The sequence below is a fragment of the Delphinus delphis genome, chromosome 18, assembly GCF_949987515.2.
Source record: "Delphinus delphis chromosome 18, mDelDel1.2, whole genome shotgun sequence".
NCBI lineage: Eukaryota > Metazoa > Chordata > Mammalia > Artiodactyla > Delphinidae > Delphinus > Delphinus delphis.
Window position 1 is genome coordinate 20,638,187 of NC_082700.1, and position 18,557 is coordinate 20,656,743.

General features: G+C 33.8%; 1 protein-coding gene across 4 annotated transcripts in view; it reads left to right on the forward strand.

Moving 5' to 3' along the window:
• Window positions 1-18,557, forward strand: part of ZC3H13 (zinc finger CCCH-type containing 13) — a 93,454-nt gene that overhangs the window by 18,910 nt on the left and 55,987 nt on the right. For all 4 annotated transcript variants that reach the window (XM_069540027.1, XM_059996260.1, XM_059996261.1 and 1 more), the window contains 2 exons: window positions 8,602-8,710; window positions 18,073-18,212. In XM_069540027.1, coding sequence (XP_069396128.1) covers window positions 8,602-8,710; window positions 18,073-18,212 — 249 coding nt within the window. The remainder of the gene's footprint in view (window positions 1-8,601; window positions 8,711-18,072; window positions 18,213-18,557) is intronic.

Below are 18,557 nucleotides of genomic sequence, written 5' to 3' on the forward strand. Positions count from 1 at the left end.
GCCTACTGGGCTAATGAGGTATCTTATGTTTCAAAGTTAAATCTACAGAACAGGTTACATTCAGGAAAGTCTACCTTTTATCTCTGGATCGCTCTATTTTTTTCCCTATAGGTAACCTAAAAACTAAATTATTGGATTATCCCGCTACTTTAAAATATATATACACAACTATTTGCAGGTGACATGATACTATATATAGAAAACCCTAAAGACTCCACCAGAAAAACTTTTAGACTAATAAATGAATTCAGTAAAGTTGCAGGCTGTGAGATTAATATACAGAAAACTGTGGCATTTCTATACACTAATAATGATCTATCAGAAAGAGAAATCTATTTACAGCAGCCTCACAAAGAATAAAATACATAGAAATAAATTTAGCCAGGGAGGTGAAAGACCTGTACCCTGAAAACTGTAAGACACTGATGAAAGGGATTGAAGATGACACAAATAAATGGAAAGATATACCGTACTCATGGATTGAAAGACTTAGGATTGTTAAAATATCCATGCTACCCAAAGCAACCTACAGATTTGTTGATTCTTTCAGAATTTCTACATAGACAATCATGTCATCTCTGAACGCACTTATTTCTTCCTTCTCAATCTGTATACTTTTTATGTCCTTTTCTTGTCTTATTGCATTAGCTAGGACTTCCATTATGATGGTGAAAAGGAATGGTGAGAGGGGACGTCCTTGTTTTGTTCCTGAGGTTAGCAAGAAAGTTTCTCACCATTAATTATGATATTAACTGTAGGTTTTGTATAGATGTTCTTTATCAAGTTGAGGACGTTCTCCTCTGTTTCTAGTTTGTTAAGAATTTTGATCATGAATGAGTGTTGGATTTTGTCAAATACTTTTTCTTTGTCTATTGATATGATCATGTCTTTTTTTTTCTTTTTTAGTCTGTTGATGTGATGAATTACCTGAATTGACTTTTGAATGTTGAACCACCCTTGCATATCTGATATAAATCCCACTTGGTTGTGGTGTATAATTATTTTTATATATTGTGGGATTTCATTTGCTTATATTTTGCTAATGTGTTCAGGAGTTTTGCATCAATGCCCATGAGAGATCTTGGTCCTTTTTTTTTTTCTAGTAGTGTCTTCATCTAGTTTTGGTATTAGATATTTAGGTATTAATGCTGGCCTCAGAATAATTCTGTAAATATTCCCTCTGCTTCTGTCTTCTGGAAAAGACTATAGAGAATTGGTATAAGTTGTTTCTTAAATGTTTGATAGAATTCTTACATGAACCCATGTGGACCTGGTGCTTTATGTTTTGAAAGGTTATTAATTATCGATTCAATTTCTTTAGTAGATATAAGTCTGTTCAGATTGTCTATTCTTGATGTGTGAGTTTTGGCAGATTGTGTCTCTCAAGTAACTAGTCCATTTCATCTAGGTTATCAAATTTGTGGGCATAGCATTATTCATAGTATTCCTTTATTATCCTTTAAATGTCCTTGGAATCTGTAGTGATGTCTCTTCTTTTGTTTCTGATATTGGTAATTTTTGTTTTCTCTCTTTTTTTCTTAGTTAACCTGCGTAGAAGCTTGATCTTTTCAAAGAACTGGCTTTTGGTTTTGTTGGTTTTTCTCTGTTGATTTCCTGTTTTCAGTTTCATTGATTTCTGCTCTAATTTTTGTTATTTTTCTTCAGCTTACTTTAGATTTCAGTTGCTCTTTTCAAGTTTTCTAAGGTGGAAACTTAGATTATTGATTTTAGAGCTTTCTTCATTTCTACTATATGGATTCAGTACTGTAAAATTTTCTCTAAACACTGCTTTCACTGCATCCCACAAATTTTCATAAATTGTATTTTATTTTCATTTAGTTTGAAATATTTTAAAATTTCTCTTGAGATTTCTTCTTTGACCCATATGTTAAGTAGAAGTGTGTTGATTAATCTTCATATATTTTGGGATTATCCAGCTATCTTTCCATTATTAATTTCCAGTTTAATTCCATTGTGATCTGAGATTAGACATTATATGATTTTTGTTCTTTTAAAAGTGTGTTTTATGGTCCATAAAATGGTCCAGAATGTTCCGTGTGAGCTTGAGAAGAATGTGTTTTCTACTGTCATCAGATGAAGTAGTCTGTCGATGTGAGTTATATCCAGTAGATTGAAGGTGCTTTTGATTTCAACTGTGTTCTTGCTAATTTTCTCCCTGCTGGATCTGTACATTTCTGATAGAGGGGTGTTAAAGTCTCCAAATGTATTAGTGGATCAGGTATATCTCCTTGCAGTAATATCAGTTTTTACTTCATATATTTTGACACTGTTGTTAGGTGCATATATGCTAAGGATTGTTATGTCTTTTTGAAGAATTGTCCCCTTTATCATGTAATGCCCTTTTGTCCTTGCTAACTTTCCTTATTCTGAAGTCTGCCTGTCTGAAATTAACATATCTACTCCCACTCTCTTTAGCATAGTATATCTTTCTCCGTCCCCTTCCTTTTAATTTATATGTGTCTTTATTTTTATAGTTGGTTTCTCATAGACAACGTATAGCTAGCTGGGTCTTGTTTTTTGATCCACTCTGACAATCTGTGTTTTAATTGGTGTGTTTAGTCTATTGATGTTTAAAGTAATTATTGATACAGTTGTATTAATATCTACTGTAATTGTTACTGTTTTCTATTTGTTATACCATTGTTCTTTGTTCCTATTTTTTGTCTTCCACTGTTTTTGTGCCTTTTATGGTTTGAATTGAGCATTTTATACTATTACATGTTCTCTCCTTTCTTAACATATCAATGATACTTGTTATTTTTACTTTTTTAGTGGTTGCCCTAGAGTTTGCAATTACATTTACGATTAATTCAAGTCTACTTTCAAATAATACTATAGCACTTCACAGGTAGTCCAAGTACCTTATAATAACAAAATATTCCTAATTCTTTGCTCTGGAATATCTTAAGTGGTATCAGGATTTTCTGCTCTTGAAAGGTTTGGTAGAATTCCCATGTGAAACCACCTGAGTCTGGTACTATTTTATGAAGAAGTTCTGTAAGTAATTTATTTTTCCAGTGGAAATTAGTAGACTTTTGACTTTAAGTCAGTTTTGTTAATTTTTTTTCTAGAATATTATGTACTTTGTCTAGGTTTTTAAACTAGTTTGCATAGAGTTGTGCAAAGAAATCACGTTTTTCTGTTTTCTCTGTTCTAATGGCTACTTTCACATTGTCATATAGGATTTTGAATACTTGTGCGTTTTCCCTTCTTTCTTCATTAGCTTAGTCAGTGGTTTATTTGCATCAGCTTTTGGATTTATGTATTAGTTCTTTCTCTTTTCAACACATTTATTTCTCTTTATTAATTCCCTCCTTGGATTATTGTATTCCTTTTCTTTTTTGAATTGGTGGAATATTTATTTATTTATTTTCATATACACACACATATTTAATGCTATAAGCATTTTTCTGATAACTGCTTTAGCTGAATTCCATGGATCTCATATATCATGCTTTCATTGTCATTATTTTTAAGGAATTCTCATCTTTAGGTTTGTATTTCACCTGTGGTCCAATAATTGCTTAATGGCATGTTTAAAATTTTTCAGATTGAAGAGCCTTTTGTTTGTTTTATATGTGTATTCTTTTGATTTTTTAAAAAATAACTTCTATATTATTGCTTTTTGTATTTCTTTTTCTCAGATTTGATAAGATTTTCTTTGTGGCCTAAGATATGGTCCGTTTTTCTGAATTTTCTGTATATGCTTAAAAAGAAGGTATATTTTCTATTTTTTGGCTTTCAGGTTCTAAAGTATATCTGAAACATCTGTTGTTTTGATCTCCTGTAGTTTTCATATCTTTGTCTACTTGATCTATCTTGGTTTGAGAATGTCTTTTAAAGTATCTTGTTAGTAGTATGCTTCTGTCTAGTTCACTCCCCATCTCCTGTAGCTGTGCTCTTCATTGCTGTATAAATCGGTACGTAGATACAGAAATATTAATAATTGTTCTCTCTTCATTGTAATTTTTAAAATATGGTGCTTGGAGATGCCCTGATTTTTGTTATCTGTTGACTGTTTTTTGAAGTTTATAATCTTATTTGTTTTTTTGTGACTCTGCTTATTCTGAGATGAGCTAGTATAATTTTTGTGACCACCTCATAAAAGAAAATCTCTGATAACCCTATTAGGGGATTTTTCTTCAGTATAGTATAAACAAAATAAACTACAGTTTCCTTAGTGTAGATCTAAGTTTCTTTACCATCTGTGTTTCTGTAGTGTTGAAAGGATCTGAAATTGCACATCTGTGAATCATTTTAAAATTTCAAAATGTCAGTTATATCTGTCCTAAAAGCTATATACTGAGCTCAGTTGTTGGGCTAATATTCAGACCAAAAAGCCACAATAAGCATTGTTCATTATTTAAAAGTTTTTAGCCTTAATCAGAAGTGTCCAGTTGAAAAGTTTTGAAAACATTAAGGTGAGAACCATAATCTTTTAAAAATTAATAATAGCTTTTTGAATTGTTAATAGCTTTGATATAATATGTGATAGTAAATGACAGAAGAAAACTTTGGATTAACATTAACTTTAACTCGAGCTGCTGAGAGAAGGGTTTGACGTGCTTTCTCAAGAATGTAAACAGCAGCAAAACAAAGACAGAATTGAAACCAAGGATTGAGCAGCAAGTGTGAAAGCCGGTAGTGACTTTAAGACTTTTACAGGTATTAGAGCTAGTCAGACACTAAGCCTTGGGCCCATCTGTGAAGAGAGAACTGGTGACTTGGAAGATGGAGTTGAAGAGTTTATCCAGAATGCAGCACATAAAAACGTTATAGAAAACATTGAAGAGGTTCACAAATGTGGAGGAAAAACTTGGAAAACCTAATGTACATCTAATTGGAATCCCAGGAAAAAAATAGAAAATGGGAAAGGCAATATTGAAAGAAATAGTGGCTGAGAATTTTCCATTATTGATGAGATATAAGCCTGCAGAAAGCACAATACATATCAAGTAGATATTATATCATAACTGCAAAACATGAGAGGCATAGAGAGAATATTGGAAAACCCAGAGATAAAAGTCAGATCTTTCTACAAAGGAATGATAGACTGATACCATCAGTAACAATAATGGAAGCCAAAATACAGTGGAATGCTATTTTCAAAGCTGAAGTGAATGTATGAACCCATAGTTATGAGCCCAGCAAAACTGCTTTTCAAGAATGAGGAAATAATAAAGAAGCTTTCTGGTAAAATTGAGAGTGTTGACTACCAGGAGACCTTCATTACTCAGAGAATGTCTAAAAGGATATACATCAGGATGATGGAAAATGACCTTAGAAGGAAGGTCCAAAATGCAACAGTAAAGGTGAACAGAGAAAACGTTTACTAGGTCGGAAAGTGTCTTTTTTTAATGGCCTATTGCAGTTGTCAGAAGTGTGGCATTGTACTCTGAGGAGGTGAAGTGTAGTACCAAAGGTATAGTATGTTACCTTGAACTCCCCAGAATCCATTCAGTTGTTTTCATTTTGAAGCTGCATTTTGGTTTGGGGAGTTGACCCCAGATTCACTGCTAGACACTCATTAGTCTAGTCTAGTCATAATAATCCCATTCTCCTTGCTAATTCTGTTGATTCAGGAACCAGGCCTAATTCATTTAGCCTGTGGCTACTATCTTGCCATCAGTTATTGATTCAGATGTGGCCATGTGACTGAAGTTGGCCTACTCAGACTGAAAGAAAAAATTCTTATTTTGTGATTGGAGAGAGGCACACACTGGGTGAACCTAGATTGCTTGTCATCGTGGTAAAAGAAATATGCCTTAATGTGAAGTCAACAGTAGGAATAGCAGAGCTGTAAGAAAGGAAAAAAACAACAAGAAAATTTGGTCTCCAGTGATTTCACTGTGTTACTACATCACCCAGCCCTGAAGTTTACCCTATTTCTAGACTTCATTTTATGTGAGATTGTAATTTAAATTTATATAGCTTATAAGATTATAGTTTCTTATTTAAATTCTACCCCAAACTCCCCACCCCCCCGCAAAACAAGTTCATTAATGCAAGAATAATTTCAGTTCTATACTAGGAGAGGTGGAAGCTATATGCTCTATGCTGCTCTGGCAGGACTAGGTTAATTTTAGTTATCACATTTTATTGAAGCAACATTGGCAAATTAGTGTGCCCAGAGAAGATGACAGAGCAGTGAGGGGTATGAAAATTGTGAAATATTTATGTATGATCAGTGTGTAGAGTATCTTTGGCCTGATATAAGAAGATATTGAAGAGATTTAGTGACTGTTGAAATATTTAAATAGCTATCGTGGAAGAATTATTAGCTTATGAAGCTTATTATACAGTCTTTACCCAGTTGGTGAATTCATATGTTTTGCTGCAAAAATATCAGTATATTTGATTATAGGTTGCTGCTCCAGACCCTACTGGCATTGTTACTTAATATATTTTGAAATCCAAATAATTCTGAATTCATAAAATATCCCATGGGTACTGGCTAAAATATTGTGGTTCTTTAACAAGTACTTGAACATGTACATGTTCCAGAATGATTAATGATTAGAATACATAATAATCATATGGTTGTACCTCTAATTAATATGTTTGCATATAAGAGCAGTAAGATGATAGTCCATTCTATTCAAGAAATTACAGGAAGGTGAAAGAGCAGACCATGCTCTACTACATGGGACAAGTAATACCAGACCCTTTATATTTGAATATGATCAGAGAAAGAGGGAAATAATTTTATTTTACAAGGAATAACATGCCTAAACAAGTTATACACTACTGAAGTGGAAAAATGAGGAAATACAACATTTTAAAAAATGATCTAAGCCTTAGGTGTTATCAAAATAATTTCCTCTATTATGATTTGAGGTGAGATAGTGACAAAGTATTAGGAAAAAACTTACCTCCTAACTTGAAATTCCACCACATATTGAAGCCTGCATTCAATCTCTAGTACTTAATAATAGAAGTTATATGTGATCTCTGGGGGCAGTATTAGAGTCATATTGGAAAACAATAGGTAATACAAAAATTATATAATTTCAATATGTAGGGTAAATATTATGAAATACATAAATTATTAATGAAATTTATTGAGATTATTATATCTGTTTCTAAATCTGTTAAAAATATTCTGTTACAAACTTGCAGATTATTTTGTTTTCCAGTACCAGAATTACTGCTCTGAAACCCTTTTCAACTACATTTGTAGTTGGTATTACAACTACATATAGACAAATGTAGTCTGATACCTTATAGACAGAAAAACCCAGAATATATTATTCAGTAATTTGAAGATAACTTTCTATGAAAATTTTTTGATATAGCACATACTAATGTATATTTATAGTGGGTGTAATCTACAGAACATTCAAAAGTTACCTGGGATATAGAATAGCTCTTCATAGATACTCCACAAAATGTGTTTTAAGAATAAAAATAGATTGTGTTCCTTTTTCTCCTTTGTCTTATGTACAAATAGGAGTGCATTTCTTTTTTCTTTCTCTTTTTTTGACCTTTTACCGTTTTGTCATGGCTGATACAATTATATAATCTTTTAATGATATTTGTCAGCCTCTGTTGTCGTACCAGCAACTATATATGTCGTTTAGCAGTAATACTTACAACATGACTTCATACCTAAATAAGTAAAATTTAGGAGCAGTTATATGCTAGAGCTCTTTAAAAAGAAGACAAAGAGAAATTAATTTGTGTTTTAAGCAGCCAAATTTTATGTCTGGTAATGCCCAGAAAGAACTCTCAGCACTTAATGTCCTTGTGTGTTAGTGTCTTTCATAGTCAGGATTTAGTGTTAATAAAAGTGAGACATGGTGGGGGGAAGATAACAATTCCATGACACTGGTTATTTTCTTACCACCTAGTAAAATGTGGTTTAGAGTCTTCATCTTATGTAACAGGATATTTAATTAAATTTTACGAGCTGAATCACTGTTGTCCTGCTTTGTCTATAGGCTACTGTTATACCTGGAATAAAATGTAAAACTTTTTGGTTTTTAGCTGAAATGTAAAGGTAACTTTTCTAACTATTTTAGTTACCATTTTGGTTTCATCAAAATAGGGAAAATCTCCCCTTTTAAAGCATTTATAAAATTATTAGATGAGTTTGGATTTATCTTTAGCTGTAGGTAAATGCTTTTACGTTAGTATATGACAAGTCTTAGATCAGCAATTATATTTGAGAATCTACTGTGAACGGTGTAACCTTTTTAAGTCATTTTAAAATAGTCACTTACAATTCCTCCAGTTGTACTTTATCCGTTTTAAACTTTACCCCTGTAATTTTCACGTAGAAACTGAGTATGTAGTATACTACCAAATGCTTATTATTCAATTTTCGTTGTATCTTTTAAAATCTTAGTTACTTCAAACATTTACCAAGTTGCCGTTCTTTAGTAAAACAGATAATAGTACAGTCTTTTCATCGTGATACTCTAGAACGTGTTACTTCCTCTACTTACTGGATGCGTGATTATTTGCAAGACTGATTCTCTAATAAAACAAAGATGAAGTTAGAAATATTCTGTATTATAGTAACTACCTCATGTAGTTTTTATAAATATAATAACCCATGTGTATGTATGTACTTTTTAGAAAGAATCTTCAAGAGGGAGACATAGGGAAAAGGAAGACATAAAAATCACTAAGGAGAGAACTCCAGAAAGTGAAGAAGAAAATGTAGAATGGGAAACTAATAGAGATGGTGAGTTTCAAAAAATCTTTGTTTATATAGTCAATTTATTGATTATTCACTTTGTAGACTTCCTGTGGGCTTCAAAACACTTTCCAGCTATAGTTTCAGAATTGTCTAATTGACTTGTGTCTATCTTACTGAGCTATAAGGCAGAAAATGGCATATAGTAGCAGAACAAAAGCAAAGAAAGCTATTCTCCCTAGAACTTACTGTACAGCATCACAGTCCTTTGGAATTTTATTACATTTGTAAATTTTTAAGTTCCTCAGTACCAAGATTTAAAAGAATCTAAATTTATGTTTATTGTTTTGCATAAAATATTAAAAGTGAGATTCTTAAACCTTAAAGACATAGGAAAATTATTTCTAAAACATTGTTGGATTTCATCTTTCAAGAAATTGAAATCAGATGATAATTGAGACCTGGAATTTGTTCGTAAGAAATTAGCAAAATTATTTTTGAGTCATTGTCTTTAACAAGTAAGCATTTACTTTCCACACCATGAATGTTCTCTCTTCTCTACTTCTGTGATCTGGTATGTGAGCACTGTAGCCTCACACTACCAAATACAGAGAAGGGGAACTCACATTTGTTGAATGTGTTGGGTGTACTGGGCATTTTAATATAACATATAATTACCTCATTAAATCAGTAGCTTTGTTACTCTACTTATAGATGACAAAACTAAAGAGTTTAAGGATGTAAGCAGCTTCCTCATCAGATAGCTGAAAACTGAAACCAGGGGCTAGAAAATTATAGCTGTGGGCCTGCCACCAGTTTTTGCAATAAAGTTTTATTGGAGAACAGCCATGTCTGTTGGTTACATATTTTCTGTGGCTGCTTTTGAGCTACAATAGATGAATTGAGTACCATGACAGCCAAGAGCCTGCAAGCCTAAAATGTTTACTACTATATTTAAGAACTATCTCTGAAAACTTACTAATACTTGAAAAGTACCTTAAATGGCTGTCCAGTAATTTGAACATCAGTACTTTTTAAGGAAATCCATTCCATCTTTATACAGTATTGTCTGTTAAAACGTTGCTTCCAAGAACAAGTAGGAAACTTCTCTATGATTACTTCATGGGACTTCATAAATAAATCTAATACCTCCTACAAAATAGCAGTAAATAAAATATTACAAGCCTTAACTGTTCAAGGATGAATGGCTAACTTTTCCTAAATTCTAAGGGATTAACTCTTAACACACTCAACTTTTTTTTTTCATCTTAATTATTTTTGTATAAAATACATTCCAAAATATATTGGCTGCTTATTTTTCAAAATAGAAACTTCTATTCCCATTACAATAATGCATGCTAATTGTTGAACATTTTAAAGGTTCAGAAAAGCCTAAGTTAGTTTGCTCCTTTTCTTTATAGTAGCTCTTTCAAACCCTCTCCTTAAATCTCAAACCTTCCAGCCCCGCCTCTCACTGTTGTGGTCTCTCCCGTTGTGGAGCACAGGCTCCGGACGCGCAGGCTCAGCGGCCACGGCTCACGGGCCCAGCCGCTCCGCGGGCATGTGGGATCTTCCCAGACCGGGGCACGAACCCATGTCCCCTGCATTGGCAGGCGGACTCTCAACCACTGCGCCACCAGGGAAGTCTTCTTTATCCACAGACTCTTTTCAACTTCCTGCCACCACACCTATAAACTAGTCTTTCATTCACATCTAAACTTTTTCACTTCCCTCTTTTTCTTTACAAGGGGCCTCCCTCCTGCTGCATAAAGTTATATTCCCCTGATTTCCTCCCACCTCTGCAGTCTTGTTCATTTATTTTGCCTTGTCTTTTACAGCTTTAACATCCATCTTGGCACATTTTCTCTTTTCCCCATATTATTTGGAGCCATCACCCTGCTTATTCCCACTTTACAACCAAATTCTACTTTTTCCCCTCATATTTATTCAGTCTTCTGACGCTTGTCTTCACTAAGACTGTTCTTTAAGGTCACAATAACCTCCTCTTTGCTGAGTAAAAGGAGACATACTTGTCTCCTTCTTCTATAACCTTTCTGCAGCATGTGACACATCCCAGAGGCTCTGTCTTCTTGAAACACTTTCCCCTTGGCTTCCATCTATCATTTGTCAGGTTTTCTGTTCTCCTGTTGAAGCCCTTTGGTCTTACATAGAGGCTCCTTGTATGCTGTCTATCCCTTAAATGTTGATTCCCAAGGCTTCGCTCAGACTATCATCTTTAAAAAACGAAAGTGATTTTACTACAAGAGGCTTTTATATGTGAAATTCTTTTAAAAGGTGAGTAAATGTCTCTTATAGTAGTTTTACATACAGAATACATTGCTGTTTCTTACTCTTTCTCTTGAGGTTCTGATTGTTGTGTATCTCTCTGGTTTTTCTGTTTTAAGGAATATTGAAGCATGGAGTTAGACTGAGCTCATTTAATATATTTACCTTCTGCATTTTCAGTCTAAAGTGAATAGCAATTTTAGCTAGACTCAGAAGAAGTCGATCTGTATGAGTAATTGTCAAACTTTTAGGTCTCAGGACACTTTTCACTCTTTTTATAGACCCCAAAGAACTTTTGTTTTGTGGATTATCTGTTTCAGTAGTCTCCATATTAGAAATTGGTTCTGAGAACATTTTAAAATATTTATTAATTTATTTAACAATGACAGCAGTAAACCTAACATATACTTTTATGGAAAATAGCTATGCTTTGCAAAGCAAAAATAGAAATTGGAGGAGGTGGCAATGTTTTACATGTTTTTGCACATTTTGGGGTTTTTTTTTTGCTACACCGCTAGGCTTGTGGGATCAGTTCCCCAACCAGGGATTAAACCTGGGCCACAGCAGGAACGCGCCGAATCCTAACCACAAGACCACCAGGAAACTCCCTGAAAATCTTTTTAACTTCTTAAAGTGAACTCTTAACTGGCTTAATGAAAGACCTCTAGATTTTCATATCTGCTTCTGCATTCAATCTGTTACTGATATCACATATCATGTGACTTCTGGAAAACTCCACTATATACTCAAGAGAGAGTGAGTAAACCAGGCAAATAACGTAGTATTATAGAAATAATTTTGATCTTCTGGAACTCTAGAAATTGTCTTGGGAATCCTTAGGAGTCCTCAGACTACTCTTTGAGAACCACTTGTCTCTAGAAGCAGCTTCTAAAATTTTTAGTTGTTTCCCCTTTACCAAGACTTCTTTTTTTCTCATTTTCCATTTTTCTCTCCAGATGAAATCATGCCCCCAGGGCATCATTAACATCTATGTATTAATGACTCCAATATCTGGAGCTCTTAATTGAGGCATCTACCAACTGGATACCTCCATCTGAGTCCCATATCTTAAGGGCACCACTTTCCTACTGGTTTCCCAAAAGCCTGAGAGTCATTGTTTCGTTGTTTTTTTTTTAATTATCTACTTTATACATATTAGTGTGTATATGTCAATCCCAGTCTCCCAATTCATCCCATCCCCACTTTCCCCCCTTGGTGTCCATACGTTTGTCTCTACATCTGTGTCTCTATTTCTTCTTGCAAACCGGTTCATCTGTACCATTTTTCTAGATCCCACATATAAGCGTTAATATATTTTTTTAATATTTGTTTTTCTCTTTCTGACTTACTTCACTCTGTATGACAGTCTCTAGGTCCATCCACATCCCTACAAATGACCCAATTTCATTCCTTTTTATGGCTGAGTAATATTCCATTGTATATATGTTTATCCATTCATCTATCGATGGGCATTTAGGTTGCTTCCATGACCTGGCTATTGTAAATAGTGCTGCAGTGAACACTGGGGTGCATGTGTCTTTTTGAATTATGGTTTATCCATTCATCTGTCTCGTTTATCCATTCATCTGATGATGGTCATTTAGGTTGCTTCCATGACCTGGCTATTGTAAATAGTGCTGCAGTGAACACTGGGGTGCATGTGTCTTTTTGAATTATGGTTTTCTCTGGGTATATGCCCAGTAGCTGGATCATATGGTAATTCTATTTTTAGTTTTTTAAGGAAGCTCCATACTGTTCTCCATAGTGGCTGTATCAATTTATATTCCCACCAGCAGTGCAAGAGAGTTCCCTTTTCTGAGAGTCATTGTTGATACTACTTTTTCCCCTCAACCCAGACATTTATGGAATTCTGAACATTTCTATCTACTGAATGTCTTTCAGAACCATCTGTTTCTCTAAATTACTACTAATATTCTAGTTCTTAAGATATTTGTTGCCTATAAATATATTTTATTAAATAACCTTCTAACCTCATGCCTTGAGATTAGCCTTGTCTCCTAAATCATTCTTCACTTAAAGGCAGAATACGCTTCACAAAAATTTTTTTTACTGAAGTATAATAATATGTTCAGAAGAGTGCATGATTCATGTGTACCACTTACTGAATTTTCATGAACAGAACAGCCTTGTATAACCAGCACCCATAAATAAATAGAAAATTATTAGTATCCCATAAGCCCCCTTGTACTCCCTTTCCAGTTACTGCCTCCCAGCCCCCATCTCCCAAAGATAACTGCTGTCCTGATTTTCTGCCACCATGGATTAATTTTGTCTGTTTTTGAGCTCTATATAAATAGAACCTATAGCATGTACTCTTTTTGTGCTTAGCTTCTTTTTATTTTTTAATAAATTTATTTATTTAATTTTTGGCTGCGTTGGATCTCTGTTGCAGTGCGCGGGCTTTCTCTAGTTGCGGCGAGCGGGGACTACTTTGCGGCGCGCAGGCTTCTCATCGCGGTGGTTTCTCTTGTTGCGGAGCACAGGCTCCAGGCGCGTGGGCTTCAGCAGTTGTGGCTCGTGGGCTCTAGAGCACAGGCTCAGTAGTTGTGGCGCACGGGCGTAGTTGCTCTGCTGCATGTGGGATCTTCCCGGACCAGGGCTCGAACCCGTGTCCCCTGCATTGCCAAGTGGATTCTTAACCACTGCACCACCAGGGAAGTCCCTGCTTAGCTTCTTTTGCTTACAGTATGTCTGTGAGATTATTGCGTATGGTTATAGTTCATTAATTCTTACTGGTATATAGTATTTCACTGAATGTACCATAATTTATTCATTCTGTGGATAAACATTTGAGTAATTTCTAGTTTGGGGTTGTTATGAATAAGTTGCTATTACTATTCCTAATCAGATCTTTGGTAAACATGTACCCATTTCCCTTGAGTTTATGCTTGGAAGTAGGATTGCTGGGCCATGGAGTTTTCATATGTTCATCTTTAGTGGATAATGTCAAGTCAAAAATGATTCTCCTTTCTCTGTTGTTTTTTGCCTTTCTCATCTTAGCCATTCTGGAGGTGTGTGGTAGTATCTTTTTGTGGATTTAGTGTGCATTTCCCTAATGAGTAATGAAATTGAGAACTTTTTCACATTTTTGGCCATTGTACAACCTGTTTTATAAATTCTACTCTCGACTTTTGCCTACTGTTTTATTGTGTTACTGTTTTTTTTAATTGAGTATTCTTTATATATTCTGAATATGAGATCTTCATCAGATATATGTATTGCAAATACCTCTCTCATTCTCTGAGTTAGAGTGAGCTTTTAAAAGAATAAATTGGTTCATTTCATTCCCCTATTTAAAATTCTCTGATTTCCCATTGCCTTGAGGATCAAGTACAAATTCTTTTGTACCTACAAAACTTTTCATTATCCGATTGCTTTCTGTGTTTCCAGCTCCCCACTCCCAAGTCTTTGTTTTTATTTGGTTCCCTGAATTTATCATATTTTTTACCATAAGGACCAGTGCAGTAATATAAAAAGCAAAAGTATCATTTCAGTAGAGGAGAAAATGAATGAACATATTTTGGCAATCTTGGTGGTATGTACATCCTCCTAAAATAAAGCATAAAATCCAGAAGCTGTAAAAGATTTGATTATATGAGGATTCAAAATTTTTTGTGAAACTAAACACGCAAGTGATCTATTAAAAATAGATCACTGTAAGAAAGTATTTGACATGTGTAATGTGTAACCATATAATAAAAGCACTGTATAAACCTATATTGAAATTCCACAAATATATAAGAAAAAGATAGTCCAGTTGGAAAATAGGGAAGAGAAACAAAAATTGGTTACGAAATTCATAGAGGAAATAGAAATGGACAGTAAATGCTCAGCCTTACTACAGGGAAATGCCAGTGGAAATAGAAATAGCATTCTTCACCCATCAGATTGGCAGAAATGAAAACTACTAGTATTATCAAGTGGAAGTTTACATTGGTAAAGCTATTTTGGAGTATAATTCGGCAATATTAAAAATAAAAATCATACTTACCTTTGTCCAGCAAATCTAGTTTGTTCTAAAAAAAATACTTGCTCCTGTAAACTAAGGTGGGTATCAAGATGTTCATTGAAGTCTTGTTTATAATAGCAAACTATTGAAAACAAAGTAAATGTCAGAAGGAAAATGGTTAAACTATGATATGTTCATATCATGAAATGCTTTGCAGATGTTAAAATGAAGATGTTTTACCTTTGTGTATGACATGGAAAAACCTTTCTATGGGGCAATGTGTGTAGAAGAGTATAAATATAAAGCCTTATTTTTATATCTATTGAATATGATTACTTGCATACAGTAGATTGCTGGAAGTAAATTTGTCATATTAAAGGGTATGAATTCTTAAAGCTTTTACCTATACTGCCAAATTATTTTCCAGGCTAGAAATATTAGTTTACATTGCTACATCCAAAGAATGAACATGCCTGTTATCTGTGCCTTTGCCAGTACCAAATATTATAATTAGGAAAAAAATGGCTCTTTAATACATGAAAAAGGCTTATTTATATATCATTTGTGTTTCTTTTTGTGTTTATATCTGTTCATGTCCTTTGCCCATTCTTTTAATTAGTAAGAGTTCTTTATATATAAAGAATGTCAACATTATGTACTAGATGTATTTTTGTTACATACTCTTAAAAAATCTCTGCCTGTTAAATGTGCCATTCTAATTATATTTAATATTTTCCTGATGACTTATAACAGCTGATTCATATAGATGATTCTAAGGTAATTGTAATGATAACCTTAAGCTGTAAGATACGAGAGACATTTTCTAAACTTATTAAATGGTTTGACTCCTTTTTTAAAATAAAATTTTGTTGGAGTATAGTTGATTTACAATGTTGTGTTAGTTTCAGGTGTACAGCAAAGTGATTGAGTTATACATATACCTATATCCACTCTTTTTTTTTTTTTTAGGATTCTTTTCCTATGTAAGCCATTACAGAGTACTGAGTAGAGTTCCCTGTGCTATACAGCAGGTTATTATTAGTTATCTATTTTATATATAACAGTGTGTATATGTCAGTCCCAATCTCCCAATTTATCCCTCCCCTCCTCAGACTCTGTTTTTGAGTCCTCTCCTAATGTTTTGTGCTTTCTGATTTTTCTTTTGTCAGACTATCAGTTGCATTGTGCCTACTTCATAGCCCATCTCTTATAGATTGGGAAAACATCTTATGTTTGATTATAACAGATATGCGTAAAGTTAGAATAAGTAGTTTCTGAGTAAAGACTTGAGAGCTTTCCCTCTAAGCAAAATATATTAGCTATAGTACCTTGACTTCGACATATATTTTAACTGCTCAGGTCTCTCCCTACCCGCACTTCTCCCTTGGTTGAGTGGTTAGGGATTAAAGACTGAAAGCCAATTTGTCATTTTTTTACATGTGTTCTGTATGGGTGATATTCCCAGAGAGCAGTTTTTAGATGAGCAGAACATTATTGATAATACCTTCAGAAACACTGTAAATCATTCTTCTCAATTAATTACCCTTCCCTTTGTTTTACCCTTAGTATGTGGTAATGAAATTTTATCTGTTAATAATTTAAGAACACAACAAACTGGATCATCGAACCCTATTATTCACTGATGTAAAGTGTCTCAACGGAGTGTAAAATCATAACTAGAGATAGCCACTATTCATTTAATTAAATTCAGTATCTTTAATTATTTTGTGTAGTAAAAACTGCATGCCCATGAATATTTAGTAATTGCTTGCTGACTGAAAAGCATGATTTAGTCAGTGTTATGTATTTACTGAGAAATTATCATCATACACCAGTATAAGATGAGTAATCAAGTTTTGTGACACAGATAATAAGATATATAATTACCCTCTTAGTCCCCAAGCATGAATGGATAGTTTTCGTTCTAATGTATTTACCTGTACATGCCAATGATGTCCGTTTGTTTTGTGCTTTAAGCAATCAAGTAGGACTCCTTATCTTTATCGTTTTTTAGTTCTTCATTTTATTTCTCTACCCCAGGTTAGGAAGTGATGATCTTAAGTGCTAAAAGTATAGCTTGAGAAGGCACCTCAGTTTATAATCGGTCAAGCCCAGTGTGTTCATGTGTTAGAATAGAAGTCAGTGAAATTTCCTCCTCCAGGCTTTTGGCATTATTAGCAAATAGGTAGCAGTGCCAGGAGCCTCTGAAAACTACATGTTGTAATGAAATAGTTCTTCACACCACTCTTCCCCCACCCAAACCAACCCTCAGATTCTTTTCCTTGGAAAGGATGAATAGAAATAGATACATGCTATCAGATCCATTGAAGAGATGGACAGTTCTAGTCTAAGAAACTAGTACAAATCACTTATAATGAAAATGTTATAGATCCTTCAGAAATTAGCTCATGTACACATTAGTATTAAAATTACTTAACTTTATTTTTAGATACAAATTAGTTAGGATATTAATTTTTTAAAAAGCAACAAAACTGGAAACAGTATTGCACACCTAATGTGACCTTAATTTAATACTGAGTCTTTAAGAAAATGAAGAAGATAATCATATCATATGCAGCATGAAATATTGAAGGCTTTGGTGCCTTTAATGCTTAGAATTTATAGCTGAGTGTTTTAATTGTATCTTTTTTTTTTTTTTTTTTTTTTTTTTTGCGGTACGCGGGCCTCTCACTGCTGTGGCCTCTCCCGTTGTGGAGCACAGGCTCCGGACGCGCAGGCTCAGCAGCCATGGCTCACGGGCCCAGCCGCACCGCGGCATGTGGGATCTTCCCAGACCGGGGCACGAACCCGCGTCCCCTGCATCGGCAGGAGGACTCTCAACCACTGCGCCACCAGGGAAGCCCTAATTGTATCTTTTAAAAATTCCGTCTCCTAACCAAAAACCCAAACAGCCCAAAATCACTTCCAGAAAACCCAGGAACCTTAAAAATGTTTGTTTTCATAAAGAAATTAGCCATATTGATTTTAATTCTTTACAGAAACAGTGTATATTTCTTTTATCTTTTTGAAGTATGTTGTTCTTGTTAAAGAATCTACCATTTTAATTTGTATAAAAAATAGTTGAAAATTTTTCTCTAATTTTTGGTATAGATAATTATAGTTTCCGACAAGTAATGGAATTTTTATTTTAAAGATTCTGACAATGGAGATATTAATTATGATTATGTTCATGAGTTGTCTTTGGAAATGAAGCGTCAAAAGATACAGAGGGAATTAATGAAGCTGGAACAAGAAAACATGGAGAAAAGAGAAGAAATTATTATTAAAAAGGAGGTATGCTATTTATTGAAATTTGTTAGTAATTAACATCAAAATGAGTACTGATCAGAGAACTCATTAGCTGCTTGCTACATCTTAAGTTGTATTAGGATATCGATACTTCACATATGTTAATTAATCTTCACATTTCTCTATTAGATAAATAGGACATATATTTGTTATTGAATAAACAAAACTGAGTTTCTGTTGCCTGGAGTCACCAGCTAATGTAAAATGGGACTTGAATCTATGTACATCTGGTTTTTAGGCCCATGCTATTTCTAGAATACTTGTTTCTTTTTTAAAGAGTAGAAAGATACAATATATTTGAATATAATTTTTTTTTCTGAGGAGATTTTG